General features: G+C 45.9%; 1 protein-coding gene across 2 annotated transcripts in view; it reads right to left on the bottom strand.

Annotated features, from left to right (window-relative positions):
- The window catches only part of LOC147614423 (sphere organelles protein-like protein), a 137,152-nt gene that overhangs the window by 48,437 nt on the left and 67,860 nt on the right, over positions 1-20,855 (bottom strand). For both annotated transcript variants that reach the window (XM_086780964.1, XM_086780963.1), the window contains exons 4-10: positions 12,747-13,082; positions 8,406-8,475; positions 8,212-8,292; positions 7,943-8,114; positions 7,486-7,520; positions 7,209-7,376; positions 6,192-6,263 (exon numbers count right to left, since the gene is read on the bottom strand). In XM_086780964.1, coding sequence (XP_086637090.1) covers positions 6,192-6,263; positions 7,209-7,376; positions 7,486-7,520; positions 7,943-8,114; positions 8,212-8,292; positions 8,406-8,475; positions 12,747-13,082 — 934 coding nt within the window. The remainder of the gene's footprint in view (positions 1-6,191; positions 6,264-7,208; positions 7,377-7,485; positions 7,521-7,942; positions 8,115-8,211; positions 8,293-8,405; positions 8,476-12,746; positions 13,083-20,855) is intronic.

Consider the following 20,855-nt stretch of genomic DNA (forward strand, 5'->3'; position numbering starts at 1 on the left):
CCTCGATCGGCGGGCAAAGTCACCCATGTCATGCACTTGAAGATTGTTTCACCGGGAAGCAGCTTCAAGTGGTTAGAGTTCCTGCAACACCCGCTCCTCAAGATTGTGTGGACGGAAGGTTCGAGAGAAGGTGTCATGCAAGACTGCCCAGTTGGCAAAGTGGTCCAAAGGCAGCTGACTAAACAATTTGTAACCCGACCCCTCCCAGGTGGAAAGAAAGAGTACCACATAGGCATCCTCCCTATCCAACCCTACGCTTCTGCGCATGACCAAGAAGCACCGCACATGGTGATCGGCATCCTCAGTGGCGGTTCCTTTGAAGGTTGGCAGCTTGACATTCACGCATCCCAACATAGTCGCCCAAGGTTCAGTTCCAGCCAGATTTGCCTTGGCCATGAGTGGAGGTAAGGGTGGAGGAGGGCTACGCGGAGGGACAAAATTGAAAATGGGTTTCATATGACTATAACAACGAATGGACAAGGGGCTTTGGGGAGGGACAAAATTGAAATTGGGTTTCATACGACTATAACAACGAATGGACAGGGGGCTTTTCAATGGACTTCGTGACCCAACCCGAGAGCGCGTGTTGGGCATGCAACACTAGACTCTAGAGCCTATGCAGAACTCCTAATTTCAAGAGTCCCCAGCAACATCCCCAAATTTTAGTGTACCCGTAGCAGATCTTGTTGCCCAGCACAATAGGTTTTGTGACACCAAACTATGTCACGAGTTCACTCTCTGACAGAATGCCTCTAGGAGTTGCTACTTGGCTAGGCAAAAGTGCGGCTACACTGCCCCGCTCCACTATGCATTCACACAACTCTAACAAGACACTATGCTTGACATGCACTCCAGAGCCTGATAAACAACAATTGGCAAGATGAGACTTCAATAGATGTCATGTGCACAGTGTGTATCTACCGTGTGCTACACGCACGCAAGACTAGCTTCGAGGTTTGGGGAAGCTTGGAGCTAGGTAGGCTGATTGGCGAGCTGAGTTAGGGATAGACTAACGGGCGCGCGCTCAAGTGTGGACGCCCGATGACCGACCAATCTCCTCGCGACGTCCCATACCGCCACGAAGCTACCCTCACGGGCCTCGAGATTGCTGCCGGCCTCGGCTGCGTAAAGCATGTGCACGTCTGCACCTGCTTCAAGGTTTGAGGAAGCTTGGAGCTAGGCAGGCTGATTGGCGAGCTGAGTTAGGGATAGACTAACGGGCGGGCGCCCAAGTGTGGACGCCCGATGACCGGCCAAGAGCCTATAAAAGGGTGGCCAAGGTTAGTCATTAGTCATATAGAGTCTCGCGAGATTTGTGAGAGCTCTATGGTCTGGAGCCTGGATCTAGTGCAGACGTGCACCTGCTTTACGCAGCCGAGGCCGGCAGCAATCTCAAGGCCCGCGAGGGTAGCTTCGTGGCGGTATGGGACGTCGCGAGGAGGAGATTGGTCGGTACGTCAACCTAGTTAGCTCAGCTCATGGCTCGGTGGGGACAGCCAAGACTGTGGGCTTGCCCACGGCTGTCATGGTTGGGAGGTGAGTCAAGCCTGCACCCCCTTCTTGTTGTTTGTTTGTTTGCAGGTTTCGAGTCTCGTACCAGGAGTGTTCCACGAGGAGATCCGGTGGGGTTTTGACAATAGAACACTTGAAGAGGAGAGACATACACACAGAACACAAACAATGAAGAACAAGAACAATTGCATTGTATCACCAAAGCTGATTGATCCCCAGCAATCCCAAGATTGCTCATTTATACAAGTGGTCCATCCACAATGAGTACGTGTGCCATTTGGGCCAAAAAAGTGCCTGAGGAGTGTGATTCTAGTGCAACCTACTACTAATTGTCAAAATTAAGGGCACGCCACCCACTTGTTGATGGTGTGCAAGTGGTGGTCCTCCAAGGTAAGAGAGAAACCTGGTAAATGCCACAAAGTGCACGTAACCGATGGAGAGGTTGGTTATAGGTCGGTACTACCATCAATAGATCACCAGCTTGGAGTGCCACTTGTCACGTCTTTGATAGCTAGATGGTTGGCACTTGTCAGTTGGACTTGTCAACATAACACCTGTCAGCTGGACCCTTGTCAACCGAACACATGTCGGGGCAGTCTAGTGGGCTGCACTCTCTTTGCACATGCTACACTCCTAGCACCATGAACGCTAATATTTCCAAGGTTGACCAAGCAGCACACAGGTCCCGTTGTGCAGAGCCACCATCTATTCCCGAACCAGTCCTCGAGGTCATCACATTCATTGAGGTGGCACCACCTAAGGTTCAGACACGTCTATCCGATCCATGGAGGAGGAGATTGAGATGAATGTTTCAACAATTCCCAAGGTTTCCGTGTAGTCTACTATGCCAACAGAGCATCCAAAGGCAAAGGGGCCAATTCAGCGCCTACCGTTTCCGAGGAGGCAGTGATAGAGACATCTTGTTGGAGGTTGAGCCCACAGCCGGATCGACAACATGGAGCAAAGGCGCATAATGTGCACCGTTAAGTAGGAGGGGATAGCATGTGCACACTCTTCTGAGCTGTGACATGCACATGCTCCTACCCATTGGCCAGCTTAGAGGTCAAGCGTGTGGCCAGATTCATGTGTTTGTAAGCGCTGTTGTGCCAGTACATTGTGATATTGTGGCGTGCCCAATGAGGAGCCAAGTGTGGACATAGTTATTGGGTTATTGTGTGAACACACTTAGTTGGACATTATTATTAGGGTTGGTAGGGTTGGTAGGGTTGGTAGCCAACTTTTCAACATTAGACACTATAAATAGGAGTCTAGGCCCTTGGTCATATTCATTGATCATTCATTCATTGACCAGTCACGCATCATTGAGTCATTGAGAGCTCAGGAGCTGTGCTACCATTGAGTATCTCTAGTTCATCATTGTACACATTGCATGATAAGTAATATAGGGTAGATTATGTAATCTTCTCTACTGTGTATTGAGCATGAAGAAGAAGCAGTATGTTGCATGAGTTCAAGTCTCTGATTATAAGCGCTAATCGCAATCAATCAATCATTAATAAGCCTCTGCAAAGCACCCATGTTACACACCCATACTACATATCCACTTTCACATGCATTCCTTTCCACCATGACCTAGACTCTGTTTACGCGCATCATCTATCCCGCCGCATTTCCAATTTTGATCTCACATTGCCTATCCTCACCATCACATAACAGCTCTAATCCATCGTTCATGAATCAGCACAAGCTGGTTTCCCTCACACACTTACTCCACAGACAAGCCCCAGCCACAAAATGGGTAGTATGATTAGGAATGTAAGAACACACAGACTAACCTCTTACAGGAGCGGGCATGCAGGCAGATCTCTGAATGCAAAGGTCATTCGTCGCCTTGCCCATCTGAAGAAGTATGAAATCTTGGCCAAAGGTGAGACGGTTGTATCAACTATCCTTAAGTGCGGACAACTTGGATGCCTAGTGCATTCTTGAAGAAAAGAATGCCACTCATGCCCATCACAGATCCTCCAACGTAGGAATCCTATGCGGGACGTCTCTATGATGTGCCAAATCAGCCCATACCATAGCCACACATTCCATGCCCCACTTCAGCCATCCTCTTCAACACTACCAAAGTCACCAAGGACCTATCAAAGCTGCATATGATGGTCCGGCTCAATACCACGAGGATCTTTGTGCGGAACACTTCGCATGTGGGCATCACACCCTGGTCCCCATCCTTCCAGAACTCTTCAATAGGGCCTTGTGCGCAAGCTTCACCCCTCTTCGACCACCAACACTCTCATCCACATCCATAAAGTACCATACCACACTGACCCAAACAACTGTGTGATCATCATGATAGGCCACATGATGGCCAAGATTTATGGGGATATTTGGAGGCTGAGATTAGTTTTTTAGTAGAGAGACAGGGACAAAGAGCAAAAGACCAGCAAACTTCAGGAGGAACTACTATACCCTAGATCATATTTTCTCTCCAAGCCGTTATTGAGGAGGCGAGTGCAAAGAAACAACAGGTATATTGATGTTTTGTGGATTTCCGACACCTTTGACTCTGGCCCACAGGCTTCACTTTCCATTCGACACGATATGGGGGCTTGATGGCCTTATATGAGGCCGTGACTGGTAAAGTCCACACACCAGAAGGACTCTCAAGGAACATCAGCCCACAAAATGCCAAGAGATGTGCAGATGTCCTCCAAGAGTGCACCAAGAGGATGTCCACACTTTGTTGACCATGCGGATGTCCGCTCGTCCAACTATTAATCAACACACTTCATTAACTAGCCTTAACCAATAGACCTTTGGTTGATACTGGGTAAATCCATGATAACCCTTCATCAATTACAACCAGCCCTCTTGATGCATCCTAAACTTCATGAATAAGAGATCATGAAACGATGAGGCACACCCATTAGATCAAACACACTTACACATGATCAAACGTTCACCCATGTATAAACTCCCCTTTTTAAAACGCAAATAAACACCCATAACACTATAATCTGCAAAGAGTTTACATCCCATTATATGTGCTAAAGATACTCCACTAGGTGCCTTGATATTTCAGATTTCCTTAGAAGACTTTATCTTAAAATTAACCCCAAAGACCTCTCAAAAAATGTATATACACAATAGACTATGCAATTTCCTTTTGGAGACCTCACAATTCTTGAAATTTTAGTGCTACCACATGGACTGGGAAAAGAAGAAAGAAACCCTAACCACCGGGCCCAACCCTATATAGTGCAAAAGGAAGGAAATCTCTCTTCAAGCTTAAGAGTGGAGAGAGGGCTTGGGGCCCCCCCTCCTCACCCGTAGCACCTGTCGTGGTGCGTGTTGCTGCCTGCCTTAGCTCTGTAGCCAGAAGTTCTTGCCATGTTGTGCACACTGCACGTCCGTCAGCTCCTCATGGACTGTGCCGTGGGCATCGTCTACACCCTTGCTTTTTGGGTGTGGGCCCTTTCCCTCAGGACTTGTGCATGGCCTTCTCTGGTTCTTGCACTTGAGGCCCATGCTCCCCTTGGCAGCTACTCTTAAGTTTGGGCCCGTGCCCCCCTTGGCAGCTCCTCTCGGAGTTCAGGCCTCCTTGGTGCTTGACCGGCATCCAATTGCAGGGTTCCTACTTGTAACTGCCCGAGGAGAAGCCCGATCGTTTTACAGTAGCCAGTAACAGAGAGGAAAATATAACTCTAAAATTTGAGATGTAACTAGAATTGAAAAAACAAATGGAAATGGATAAGAGTAACAAGACATAAAGTCTTATTCAGTAGCCTTGAACAATGTGCAGGAGCCTCTTAATTAGGCCTCCCTACGGATGGATTAGAAGGACTAGTGGCTAGGCCTCACACTTAGTGCATGAGGGGCCTAGACCATTAATTTACTTGCAGCTAACTAAGCTTACATGCATACCCTCCATTACTCAAGTAAACTGCCAATCCACTAAGCTTGCATGCATACTCTCCATTTACTCAAGTAAACTCCTAATCCTTATCCGAGATGAGAGCAAGGTTGAGTACCAAGCATTATCCAAGGGCTTGTTCCTATGCCCAAGCTTATTAGAGGCCTAAAGTGTGCAGATGAGCCTCAAATTACAAGCCGACAAGCCCGCTGGACTCATGCACACGGTGTGTGCATCCTTAGGACCAAATGCAGCAACGAGAACCATGTGAACTAGATGCCTATTATTGACTTCTCATCTCGAAGCATACGGACGCCCACCCCTCATGCATTGGACAGCTATGCACAGCAGGTAACAAGCTTCCCTACACAACTAATTACAAAAAACTTAACAAAAAAAACGGTAACGACACAAGGACAGACTCATGAGAGGCAAAGGAGGCCCAAAGGCTCCTCACATCTTCTTTCAAGTATGTCGTGCAGCACCAAACCAGAGAACAAAAAAAACGAGGAGATATAAGGACACCCGACTAGAGCATGTCTCAACCTCCACCGCAAGGGGTACTCATCACAACCTCCAAGCAATTAGCTGCATCCCAACACACATGTACTGTTCTCAAGACATCTCAAAGACCCACAGCATCCCGTAAAACCAAATCCACTTGCTGAAGGCTGTCAGAACTGGATATCCAGTGCAGAATATAAAGCACAAACAACTTGTATAGATGCTTAAGAACAGATGATAGGGCTAGATATAGTTATTGATAGTCATTCTTTGCATACTTAACAAATGCACTTACACGATATTCAGAAACCTCTGGACAAAAGGAAGGCGTCAACTCCAATAAACGATAAGCTATGACATCGCCATTCTGGAAATTGCATATTATATTAGTATCTATTAACAACAGCAAAAACATGTACTTTTTGCAGATAAATGTAGAAAGATAAGTAAGCACAAGCATCCTGCATGCATGCTATACTCACTTTTGCACAAAAAGTGGTTATATATTACCATGCACAAGCACATACGAAACATGTGTGTGAGGTGTATTCTTAATGTGCATGCATCCACAAAGTGGGGCAAATAATTAGTGCAAGCCACATGCATATACATAGGTGCAAAGCCATTCTCAAACAGAGGCATAATTAGATCCACCAAGCCTATTTAAATCTGCACGTGACGAGGTGGCACACAATTTCTTAACATGCTTTTTTTGGTAATTCTTATATTACCAGTGGGAAACCTTATTGCGAGGTGAAAACCCACAACACCCACAAACAAAACATCATGATACAACAACTGAGGTCCCTTATAGGGGCCATGGAATTGACTGCCTAGAAGCGGTCAAACAAGGCAATGTATTGCTAGGCATGGATGCCAACATAATAGCAGACTGCATAAGTCATAAAGCAGCAACGATATATTTCTCCTTTGCACACATACATGTAGTAAGTGAACGATATGTGCACAATGTGGATAGACATGGTTAGCATTCATGCATGCCCCAAGTATACGAGTGACCAAGTTCAACACTACATTAAAAAGAAAATACAGGTTCTGTATAAATATACATGTGAAGAGCTCTGCGCACAATGTGTATACATGATACATGCACACATGTGCACGAGCACGCATGCACATGCACATAAAGAAAGAAAGCTTTAGTTTTTTTCTGCAAGGGGCTGAAGCAGCCCATGAGACAAATGATGATACAATATGTGCAAGCATTGTGGTGGGACACACACACACACACATATATATATATGGAGCGAGAGAGAGAGAGAGAGAGAGAGAGAGAGAGAGAGAGAGAGACCTGAGGTGCCATTGGAAGAGGGGGAAGAGTTTCAAATTCAATCGCTTGAGAGTTACAAATCTCCATATCATCGCTCCCTTTCAAGTTCTTGCCACCTCTTCTTGGCTTTTCTTGCCCCCAGCTTTGACCTTTTCGCTTGCTTATTCCATTATTCCAACCAAGTAAAGGCTGTTGCAAAATGGTTTTGATTCATTAGGATTTTGTCTGAGCAACACAACCTCTCAATGTCTTATAAGTTACACATGATTTGAAAGCAAAGCCAAAGCTTAAGACTTACCAAAGTATGCTGGGCATGGAGACTATCATCATCATCTGCAGAAAAGAAACACGTGTAATTAATGCAATGGATTTAGAATATCCACTTTAGCCATGATGCACGCGTTCCCATTCAATGCAGAGATGCCAGATTTGAGACCAACTGCCATGCTGGCATCATGAAGCCTTCACAATGTTTGGTGCAGTTTATGTACTTGTGTAATACACAGACACACATCATCTTATGTGAGTCAAAGGCACTGATTCCACACCTTGGCAAACCATGCAACCACACAATTTGAATGCTTGTGAAATGCTCCTTCCTGAAAACTTAAAAAGCAAGTCCGCTGCAACCTACCTCCAGTAACGTTCAGTGCATGTGTATGCATGCATGTCAGCAGGTACACACGTACATGTGTGATCTACTACAAGCATGTCATTTGAATGTTGATACATTTCAAGAGAGCAATAATCAGTACCTTCATCAAAAAGTTCGAATCGAATATGTCCTGGCCTTACCACAAGTGGAAGCCTTTCTTCTTCAGCCTCAACATCATCCTCATGTTTAGTTTGCAAAGCAAAAGAAAGTGGTTTTGTGGCATCACTGTGAGCAGCAGTAGTTTTTGAAGGGCCATTGGCAGGCTTTTCACTCTGCAAGGTGCAAAAGGAATTCAATAGCAAATCTCAACACATGACACATATCAGGACTCCCAACATGTCACAGCATAGCAACAGCTTTAAAGCTTACATTTTTTGTTGCCAACACTTCTCGATGCTCGCGTTTCCAACGACGCTTCGCTTTTTTCCGTAAAGTACTTCGGCTAGGCTTCTAAAAACCACAATTTAATTCATATTCTTAGCTCCACTCAACTTAAAAATGGAGATTGAAATAATATTTTATTAAACAGTACATCAAGACATCAGTGCAATAAGATAGCATACTTTTACACTTTCACCTTCTACTTGCAGCACGGGTTTCTTCTCCTCATCCTCCAATTTTTCACCAGATGAGCTGCCATCATTAAGAAAGGACATAAACCAGTGCACCAAAGAATTAAACACCCACACGGGTGCATGTGCATGTGCATGCACACACACACAAAATTGCCCAACAGCCCTCTCTATAAACAGAGAAACACTAACGCACAAGCATAACTATCATAAACATATGCACCACACACAGTCACACAACATCTGAACCCTCAATCTGTCTCTCCAGTTGACAATATCCTCTTACATGCTGGCGCAAATCCCTCTGGCAAAGATACAAGAGAGCCCAATACCCAGACAAGGGTGGTGCCAGGTGGTGGGGCAGCCACCTAACACTTGGTGGGCTGCCCATAAATTTGGTAGGCGGGCAAAAGGCAAGCCTTGAAGGGGGAAAAGACTTAACCTAGAGGATGACCTCACACCAGCCCAAGTGGTACACAGGAGGGAATGCATGTCACCCATACTAGAGGCACGGAAGGCAGGAAAATGGACTGCACAGAAACCAGAGGGTGATTATCACCGAGCAGTGCACCCAATGATGGTGCGAGACCTATGAGACCAAGTTGGAAATTTCAGTTTGGAACTGCAATGGGGCTCTACGGACAGATGCAGGCCTATTTGAGGAGACATTCAGAGGGCACGATCTAGCACTATACACAGCATAGTGGTTGAGTACTTTAGGTGTCACATGCACACCCATCAGGTGTACAAGTGGCATGGCATCATCAAGCATCCATAAACATTAAGCAGGACATTTAAGCATTAATCCAAGTATTATTCAGGCATATATCAGCATACGCATGTATAACAGCAGCACACCATATATATAGAAGCGCAGCATATTCAGTCCATTGTCTCATCTCTCCTCAGCATTCCTCATCCATGGCGCAAGGGAGAAGCAGATCAGCAGTATAGCCAGCATATTCAGCACATAGTTCATCATTCCTACCTCCTACATAGAGGGAAGCTGGCGTCGAAGGGTGGACCTCAACACTGGAGCAAGGAACAGTACTCATCATCAGCATTCAGCCTATCCCTCTCCTCTCGAGAAGGATCTTCATCTAGGACAGCATCATAGATCTATTTAGATCTCATTGTAATCCATTCATCTAATATAGTTGCATTGCATTGCATTGATACTATTTGTCTATCTCTTAAGCATCATTAAGTGAAGTTTAGTTAGCCTAAGGTCGTGATTACTATGATCAATCTCTCACATGTCACATTAGGTATGGTGCGGTATGGTACGTGTATGGTACAAGTACGTAAAGTACGCATCAAGATAGGTACTTTAAGTACGTTCACGGTTTTTACTCTATATATATATATATATATATATATATATATATATATATATAAAATAAGAAACATCTAACATCCATACTGAGCAATGACAACTGACTACTAAAATAATTAGAAAACGAGCCAAATAAGTGTTGTACATTGAACCTCATATTTGGTACGAAGACCTTATCCGTATGAGGTACGGTACGTATGGAGTGGTACGGAGAGTACTAAAGGTACTCATCGGATGAGTACGAGTACGGAATGCAACTATGATACACAGAGACACACCAGTGCAAGGGGAGTTGGCTACCTGAGCTGAGAGGTTATAGATAGGAGTCCCCATACCACCCACAGCCACGCACACGGTAGGGGGCCCCAAAGGCTCCGGAGGACTAGCCAAATCTTTGGGAAGATGGAAATCTCTTGGTTAGGATGGTTTAACAATAGAATTCTTTTTGCAATTCTGAGATCAAGCAAAGACGTGGAGACTACATCATGGATGGAGCCCTATACACACCAAGAAGACATTCAAGAGATCATCATCACTGCAAACCCTCTTTTACTTATGATGAATCAATTATAGATAGAAGGCATTATGCCCTCATCGTGGTAAGAGGGACTTGTCAAACTCGTGCCTAAAAGAGATCTTTGTACCTCAACAACAAATCACAGACAATATTTGTAATGCTTATGTGGGAGTTGAATATGCCAAATACACTGACCAAGATGTGCTCTTATTATAAGTTGATGTAGCCCAGGCTTTTGACACAATTCAGTGGGATGACATTTCTACAGTTATGCAAATGCTTGGTTTTGGCACTAAAATGCAAAATGTTATTTACTGGCTGTATAAAGATAGCACAGCTCGATGTATCCTAGGAAAAGGATTGTCTTTTCAATGGGTATTGGGCCGCTCAGCAAGGCAAGGATGGCAAATGCCCCTTGAGTGCATTGTTGCATTGTTGTATGCTATTGCTACTCATCCTCTACTTGTGTATTTGGATGTGCTCTCTAAACAAGGTTATCTTCATGGCTTGAAATTGCCTACTGGAGGCAATCTCGTTGCTGAAGTCTATGCTAATGACACTTTATTTTTTCCAAAAAACACGAGAGAGGATCTGCAATGTCTCATGCAAGCATTACATTTGTTTGGAGAAGTAGCAGGGCTATTTATCAACTTTCAAAAGTCTACTTTGTTGCCTCTCAAACAAACAGATTGGCATGCTCTCTTGTGGCCAGGAATTATATGCCAACCTGATGAGATAGTGCGACATTTGGGTTATCCATTGGACTAGAATATTTCTTTTAAAGATGCCAAACATTGGGTTATGCAAAAACTTCATGCGAAGCTGGATTACTAGCCTTTGCATGTTCGCCTCAGAATTGTGCAATCAATTCTTATGGCATACATACAATTTTTCCTCCCCCTCTTGGTGTGGATAAAAAAGCAGCTTCATTATTTTATGTCCCGACTCCCAAGTGATGGAAGTCTTTTGGAAGACTTCTACCCAGAAAAAAGGCATGCATCTGCTGAAATCTGATTGTGTCTAGTACCCCAAAATGCATGGTGGGCTGAATATGCTCAATATTCATTATCATGTCTTGGCCAGAAAAGGCACTATGCTTTCCACATACTTTGCACAGAATCAACCATGGACTTTGATGATCTCTGACATATGTCGAAACTTTAAAGTTGACTCTTTTGGTAAACGAGAGCTCACTCCTTGGAAGATTTTGGTGGCAAAGTTGTCGGATGCCGTTATTCTACTCAACTAATTAAAAATTGACAAAAGATTCTACAATATCTTCACTAGTTGGGTAAACCCTAGAGATAGGAAATTCTCTACGACAAGAAAGTCTACATTGGAGTCGATCATTTGATTGTCCACTTGCTTTGCATTCTCCAAGAAAGGCATACTTCCTGTCCACAAAGGGTATCTACTTGTGTCAAGATGTCATCACCAACGAAGGAAGAGTAATGTCTTTTCCAAAAGCACAGAAACATTGGCATTTGAGCATACATCGCAAACCAGCTTGGACACAAATTGAAGAGAGCAACTACAGCCATTTGGTGAGTTATTGGATGACCCTATTGAAGGGCAGCTTGGACTTTGCAAAGAATGGAACATGGAGCATTCCCTAAAGTCCCTTTATCACAACTCATTGCTCCTAGACTGTATCAATCGATTCTCCGAAAACCATAGTTTTCTAATTATGCTAATCATCTTTGGGGAGTCCATCAAACCGCAAAATGGTGAAAGCAAAATTTGCATAATATATGGGACAGTAATTTACCTCTAAAGAAAAAAGTTTTCATGTGGAGATGTATTGTTGGAGTATTCCCCATTGGAAAAATTTTGGAAAACAGACATATTGCGTCTGCTAAATGCCCTTCTTGTCAGCATCAAAAAGAAACAGTGCGGCATTTATTTTGGTACAGTAGATATTTTTTGTGAAGACTTTCTAGTTTACTTGTGGTAAGATTTCTTTTTCCAAGAACTTTTGGATGTTTGAAAAATATACATCTCTTTATTGCCTGGCTGCGATTTTGGGCAATATGGACTATAGGGGTTGCCCGCAATCAAATGGTTTTCCATTCGTCAAAGATTGATAAGAATTTCTACTTCCATCAATCTTTACAACAATCTTCACATGACAGCTATCAGCTACAACAGATTGATCAAGCTCAGTTTGATTTGTTTTTTCACTGCTTCTAGATGTATATCATAGTGAAGATTCCTCTCTCAAGGCTTCACTCTGTACATTAATATAGATAGTGTTTTTACCCCCAAAAAAAAAGGTGTGTAGAGACACATACATATATACGTATGTATGCATCTATGTGTGTGCATGTGTGTGTCTACACACAGTGCGCGCACGTGCACACACACACACACAAACACACACACACACAAATATATATATAGAGAGAGAGAGAGAGTTAGGGCTACACTTCATACACAAAATGTATAAGGTAGAAAGACATGAAATGGATCTTTAAAATACCTGGTAGAGAGAGACACATTCTTATGGCTACTCTTTCTTATAACACCATGCTTTTCTACAGTAGGTTCCTCAGCATCATTTGCCACATCGTTTCTGCTTCCAATGGCCTCAACTCTTTTCTGTTTTCTGGCCCCATTTGCCTTTGAGCTTCCAAGTTCTCGACCTTTCTTGTCCTTTTGACATTCTTGCATCTCATCTGCTGCAAACGCCTTCTCTTCCTTGTCATCTTGCTGCATGATGAGTCTCTGTTTCTTCGATTTCTTTTCCTTCTTTCCAGTATGGCCCCCTGTATAGGGGACGACTTGTAGTTTAGGGTTTCCCTCTTGTTCATCAACCCTGAGACAAGAAAACATTGTGACATCAAACTTCCTAGGGCACAAAGAGAGCTTGTTCGTCACAAGCAAGAAGCTACAATTATCATACTTTACACACACACACACTTGAATCCTCTGTGTTTGCAAACATTTACACACCCCATTGTCTTTTTTAACAAAGAAACAACATGTTTATCTTTAAATTTTATGAATAATTAAGCTACCACACTCCTACCGGGAACTATACATGACCCCTGTACCTCAGTTCTAAGACTCAAGGATTCATGGTGAGAAAACCTACCTCATCATGAAAACTCTGTAATGAGCTATAAAATTGAGCTTTGCAGAGACCTTTTTCTCCGTCCCACAAACAAGAGGTTCAATAATGACGAAGGAAGTCAATGACACGTGCATTAAAAACATCAATAAGGTAACTCCCATAGGGCTATATATGGACATGAGATGAGAGGTGGTAAGAAGCATACACCCATCAGAGGCTGTAAATATATATGGAATGCGCCTACAACTAGTCAAAACAGGGAATAATATTACGATTCACATTTATGCATGCATCTCTAATGTGCACACATAAAAATCCTCTAATCGCAGTACCTCTCCTTGGAAAGAAAAGTCTGCCTTTGTAAAGTGTTTGATATGAAGACCTCAGCCCTTATCTTGTTAGATATCTGGAGTATCTTGTGAGAATAAGATAAAGCTATGTAATCATATAAACATGCATGTGTGCATGTGCATCCCTAAGCATCTACTAAAGACCCAATGAGCCTATGAGACCAAAGTGATACAAAAATGTCTATGGCAAATCTCATCATGGAACAAAATAAAATAAAATAGAATGAATAAAAACTATCTCACTAGAGTGATACAAAAATGTCCATAGAAATCTCATCATAGAATACAAGGAACATGAAACATGAGAGGAGCATCAGCCCCGAATAGATGGTATATCACTCTCCAATATATCAAGCATGGGGCAAATGAGTATGGCCAAGAGGTCTCCCTCAGCTACGTCACATGGAAAGGTAGCCTGATGGCAATGGAGCATGTCCTAGATCTGGAATTGATTAGTGGATGGTGGCTGTCCTCCGGAGGCCGTGGGCGCTGGGCACGTTGGAGCGCGCATGTCTGGTTTGAGGTAACTCCTCTCAGGCGAGGTGGGTCCGCAACAGCTTTCGACGTGGGTCCACGGGATCCACTGTGTGGGTGTCCTCCTCCTAGGTGCGGAAGAAGCGGGTGATGGTTGGCTCGCGAGGGAGGGAGCGGGGTGGCTAGGGCTGTCACGTAGCCTGTAAGGGCACGTGGGAGCTCGACCGGATGCAGAGCCCGAACACCGGCGGAGTGCGGACGGCGAGTGCATCTGGGGTCTGGGGGTGAGGGCGCCTGTCACCACTTCTCTGGCAAACGTCTGGAATGATGTCATGATTGAATACATGTGGAAGGGCTCCAAGGAGGGATTGGTATCCTGGTGTGAGATCCTGGCATGATTTCTCGACTCATGGAAGGGTGGTTACCCTGGTGAGTACTTTTTGGTCCTATGGGGACGACGCCTGTGATGAACGGGCTAGTTGGATGTGGGAGGGCCAAAGTGGGCAAGCCCTGACTTGTGGAGCACTCATCTGAAAAACGTGGGCTGTTAGGAGTTGTTTGGACAGGAAAAACAGCAAGTTTACTCATTTGCATGAGCTACAGGTGGAGTACATGCCAACAGCAAGAGTCCCAGGGTTGGCTGGCAGGCCACTGACAGAGATACACATGGCAGTATGGAACTGTAATGGTTCACTATGGGTGCAGCCTGGACGACTGGAGCATGTTATGGTGGGGAGAGACATCATACTTCTGACAGAGACACATCAGAGCCGAGACAGAGGGCTACCTCGAGTAGAGGGATTCCAGTGGGAGTCAGCATACAGGAGGACCACACGCCAGGGTACCTCGAGAGGGTCGGGGGGAGTAGTAGTTCTATTCAGACGAGAGCTACAGGGCAGACTGAGAGTGGTAGCAAGGATCCAGAGGCCAGATACATGTGGATCAGCTTACAGCTCTCACAGGACAGGGTTATATACATAGCCCTATTTTACTTTCCTCCATCAGGATCCTCCTATGTCATTACAGAGGACATGCCACAGGAGGAGGAGACAGGAGCCTTGCCATACACTTGCCTATCAGAGGAGATTATGCATTATTCTACACTAGGGGAAGTATTTCTTACGGGTGACTTCAATGCCCACACACAGAGCAGACAGTGTGAGGTGTATGACTATGATGACATGGAGATCCTCCACCCTATGGATCCAGAGGAGATAGGGGCTAGTCGGGCATCAGAGGACACTGGACCAGACAGAGGACATTATGGGGACCACTTACTAGAGTTGGGAGCCAGGCATCGTCTCGTTATTTATAACGGGATGCTACAGTGGCCGGGATCATGAGGGTTGACATGCTTCCCACATGGGGGTCATACACGGACCGGAGGCACGGTGATAGACTACATTATGGGGTCTTTGGAGGCATCACAGCTTGTCACCTCATTCTCCATTCCACCTCGTCCTATTGGGGCAGATCATACATTTGGCATTTTCACTAGCCGGATCACCAATATCACCAGCCCCCCACATACCGACGCCACACACTACCATCTACTTCACACATGACATGGCAGACATATACACTGGCAGAGTAGAGGATGGGCTCCTACTCATGGATCCCCTGGCACCTATGGATACCATTACAGCCCAGCTGGCAACCTCAGCCACAGGAGCCTCGACCTACCACAGCTAGCTTCTTTACCCACTCGATGGTAAAGGAAGCTATCCGCCGCCTACAGCATGGACGGGCCGCCGACCATGCAGGGTGAGCATCTCATATATGCAATAGATTCTTTGGCTCCTTTTCTTGCACACCTGTTTAACAGGGCACTAGCAGAGGGTTTGCCTGCGGAGTGGACGATGCACACCATTGTGCCAATTCACAAAACAGGGGATATGCTTGATCCGAGCAACTACAGGACGGTTATGGTTGGCCACGTGTTGGCCAAACTCTATGGTGCAATGTTGGAGAAAGAGCTTAGCTTACATGCTAAGCGAGCAAGTTTACGCTCATCAGGGCAAGCAGGGTTCAAGAGAGAGCTTTCTCTACCACTAACCATGTATTCACTTTGAGATGTATGATTGATAAGGCCAGAGTGAGGAAGAGAAAGCTCTATTGCTGCTTTGTGGATTTCCGCAAGGCATTTGACACAGTACCACGAGAGAGGCTCTTTCAGCGCTTGCAGTCTCTTGGCATACCAACATATATGACATGGGGCATCTATGCATTATATGAGCAGGTTTTTGGGCAAGTCAGATGTCCAGGAGGTATGTCCGAGACTATTGCTAGCACCATTGGTGTGAAGCAAGGATGCCCACTTTCCCCCACGCTATTTGGGTTATACATTGATGAGGTGGCTGACTTCATTACACGGGGAGGCGGAGATGGAGTTGATTTAGCAGGTACCTCAGTACATATTACGCTTTATGCTGATGATATTGTATTAGTGTTTGAGTCTCCAGGAGGTCTACAACAGCATCTACATGCACTCGATGATTTGTGCACACAGAGGGGTCTTACTGTGAACCTTGGCAAAACCAAGGTTATGGTCTTTCATACATCGAGACAGGGCAGGAGTCAGCTGACATTCACTCTCGCAGGATGCCAGGTGGAGGTGGTGACATCATACGTGTACCTAGGGGTTACCTTCTCTGCAGCAGCCACACGCTTCACCATGGGTTCAGCAGCCAAAGCTAGATTGACACAGGGATATGCAGCATTGGCTATGCTAGAGAGACAGTGCCACCAGGCGCATTTTCAGGAGCCCCGGACGAAGGGGTGGCTATTTTACACATTAGTCACACCGGCACTGATGTATGGAGCAGTGGTATGTTTGCCAGGCCTTCCTACCCATTGGTGGACATAGATAGAGAGACCACAGGCCCTCAAGATGGCACGCATGCTACGCAGCAAACCGTCAGTACCTCATGACATTATCCGAGTAGAGTTTGCTGCACCTCCTATGATGGTAGAGGCCATATTCCAGACTATATGCCTGCTAGACAGATTCAGAGAGATGCCACAGGACAGATTTGTCATACAGAGCTTTTGAGGCATCTAGACAGCTGGCTGAGGCAGGAGACAGAGGATCATGGTATGCACAGGTCACACATTGGTTCTCACATCATGGCCTAGACATGGATCATCTACCACCTAAATCCATCATCAGTGATACTCATGAAGTGATCTCTGTAGTATAGCATCTTCAGTGGAAGAGGCTGTGTAGGCGATATCCATGTCTCTCGTGTATAGAGCTGCCATAGGTCCTGTCTCAATACTCTGTTTCTCTCACTATGAGAGACGGATATGTGGTGCATCCCTGTCATACTGGAATTAGAGAGGCCTAGATACATGGAGGGCTTTTTACCACACGGCTCCCGAGTGGCTATTGGTCAGCTTAGAGTTTCATCACATCGATTGGAGATCAAGACTGGCAGAGCAGCACGGATCCCCCGAGTGGAGAGGGTATGCAGATTGTGCAGAGAGGAGGTGGAGAGTGAGGAGCATTATGTATGCAGATGCAGAGCATATACAACCATCAGAGAGAGATATCCCATTTTATTCAGAGAGCCACATTCCCTACGCCAGATCTTTGAGGCAGCAGACCAACGCATACTGGGGAGATTCATTCTAGACATGCAGCGTCACAGAGAGACATCATTACAGGCTCAGACAGCTCCAGAGGGGGGACGACAAACACAGATTACTACATTTTTTCAGAGATCCATCCCACTCCCAACCCCTACACGATAGGGAATTACTCTCCAAAGAGCAAAGACACTCAGAGCCCGCAGGAGGCAGAGGACACCTGGCTTTCGGACACCGCGCCTATACCAGAGAGAGATGACAAAGATCAGAGCTCAGTTTCACAAAGAGGGTGCGGAGCTACTGGCTCGCTTCAGAGCAGACCCAGGCATGTTCTTCAGGGAGCAGTGGACACCCCCTTCATTGATGTATACCATTTTATACCCCTAGTATGGTAAAGGATGGAGCTAGCTAGGTTGCATATCATGATTGTATACTCCATGCATATAGCTTTGCATTCTCCTAGTAGTAGAGCTCCATCCCCTCCCCCACTCATTGTACTTATTGCACACCCAAATTCAGCTTTTTAGTTCAGTACTTTTTCATTTTGTTGGGATGACAAAGGATATCCCATACAGGTACACCGATTTGTCTCATAGGCCGAGTTCGATCTTTTGGAAGACGTTAATAAAAGCTCTCTCTCTCTCTCTCTTCCAGTACTCTTTGGAGGCACCCTCTCGTCGTCAAACAGGACCTCATTCAATTGGACACTAGGACATAGTCACAAGGGACGGGGGACGGCCATATGTAGGGGACGGGGACGGGGACGGAACGGCACTTAAAAATTACTTTGTCAGTACCACCCACTCGCCTATACAAGCAAAGCTTGCATGTCCATGGCTGTGCACCACCTCCATGAGGGGATGGGGTGTGATTGACCTCATCCCACCATGTCCATCCCATCATCCTTCTACGGGTAGTTGGAACTTGAAGAGCCACAGCCACGAGGAGGATGCCATGGATGATGGATGCCTCCTTGTCACTTGATAGCTTGAGAGAGAGAGAGAGAGAGAGAGAGAGAGAGAGAGAGAGTGAGTGAGGCTTGAGCCTTGAAAGTTGAGGGAGAACTTGAGTGTGAGGATGGGTGGGTGGGTGGGTGTGTGTGTGTCTGTGTGTGTGTGTGTGTGTGTGTGTGTGTGAAGCTTGAGAGAGAGTGTGTGAGGGAGTGTGTGTCTTGAGAGGCTACAGCTTGCTTGTGTGAGAGCTTGAAACTTGAGACCTTGGCCCTTGAGGCTTGCCGCTTTGAGGGGGAGAGTGTGTGTGTGTGTGTGAAGATAAAGCTTGAAGTGTGAGAGGGAGTGTGTGTGTGTGTCTTCTTATAGGGAGGGCTCAGGGAGGCAAGAGAGAGGCCAAGGCCCAAAGCCTCAAAGGCTCAAGGCCTATGGGCCAAGGCTAAAGGCCCATGACTAGAATGGCTCCCTGCCGTCCCCGTTCCTACTGCCGTCCCCATTCCTATTGCCGTCCCCTTCACCATCCCTTGTGAGGGACGCCTCCAGGGGGACGTCCAACCGTCACCTGCCGTCCCCATTCCTGAACCGTCCCGACTCGGCGTCCCTCCGTTCCAACACTCCGTCCCTTCCGTCCTCTGTGACAGCTAGTGTAGGAGCTCGGCCGAGAGGTGTGACACTCGACAGAGCCATTGAGTTATGCAGAGCTCGACGCCCCAGACCCCATGGCCCTCGCCCACGCCCACGCCACCACAAGAAGATGCGGGCCATCATCTCCCATCATCGCAGGACCTTCTCGCGCAAGCTCAATTTTACCACCTTGAGCACCATGTCACAGCGGCCCATGAGGGATGTATAAGGGTGATATGAGAGCTCTCTGCTCATGTACCTAGATCAGATTTTAAAGTTCTAGATTTTTTGTTATCTTTCTTTATTACTATTTTGTACCCAGGATGATGTACCTCATGGATATGATGTAACCTTTTGGTCTCATAGGTCATTTTGGCCTTTAGAAGACGTTAATACAACTTTCTTTCTTTCTTTCTTTCTCTCTCTCTCTACAGGGCTGGCCGACTGGATCTACATGGGTGCAGGCTGTTAGATTTGTTTCTAGAAGCTGGCGCATGGCTATTGGGACTGTTTTTGTGCTACTCTATGGAGAACAGGGCTTGGACGGAGTGAACAGAGACTCAACAGGAGCTGGCCGACCGTTGTAAGAGCCATTATTGGCTGTTTGTACACGTTTGCAGTAGGTTTCTCGCGACGAAACTTGAGCAAACATGTCCCTAGACAAGTAATAGGCCTGGGGATGTGATCTGGTGGAACCTGTGGGTGGCCAGTGAGCCAAAACCGTGGCTGGTTACTGTTTTGCAGGTTTGGGACAGCACTTTGTTAGAGGGTTGGTGACCGCTCTATCAAAGTATAGGAGTGGTTGATCACTCTACCCTGGTTGGTGACCGAGGGTATTTCTAAACGAGCGGTTGGTGATCGCTTAACCCTGGTTGGTGACCGAGGGTGTTGCAACAAGAGTGGTTGGTGACCACTCAACCTTGATTGGTGACCAAGGAGTTGCAAGTAATGTGTTTACCTATGTTTTCACAGTTGGATAAATCTGGTGTCGGCTAGATGAGTGTGTACTCTCTGGGCACCCGCATCTTGTACATATAAATACTTCTGTTGGTAATAAAGATAAGGGGGGGGGGGGGGGGGGGCGCTGGCCCAACTTCAGCCCCTAGTGTTGTGTCATGTGCAAGTTGGTTTATGTTTGCAAGATGTATATGCTCATGTAATGTCTCACAATGATGGTAATCATGTATATGCCAAGAATGATGTATGTATGCTGTTTTGGTAGTGAATTGGTTCCGTATACACGTGCCCGTTTGTGACAGTGGTATCAGAGCATTGGTTTCTTTCTTTGCTTGAGAAAGATGATTTTTGGGCATACGGAAAGCTTTTTGCTGAGCATACAGATTGTGAAACATGAGCATGCAAGCAGGGTCTGGTGAGCATTCAAATGCACAACAGTCTGCTAAATCCGCATATTGTGACCAAGCCGATATACTTTCAGAGCTAGAGGCTCTCAAGCGTCAACTTAGACGCTATCGTGAGGAGACAGCTGAATTGCGGTCTCTCAAGAATGACCCTGATGTGCAAAGGGT

Source organism: Cibotium barometz, chromosome 42 (genome assembly GCF_041138505.1).
Source record: "Cibotium barometz isolate CiBa-2024 chromosome 42, ASM4113850v1, whole genome shotgun sequence".
Lineage (NCBI taxonomy): Eukaryota > Viridiplantae > Streptophyta > Polypodiopsida > Cyatheales > Cibotiaceae > Cibotium > Cibotium barometz.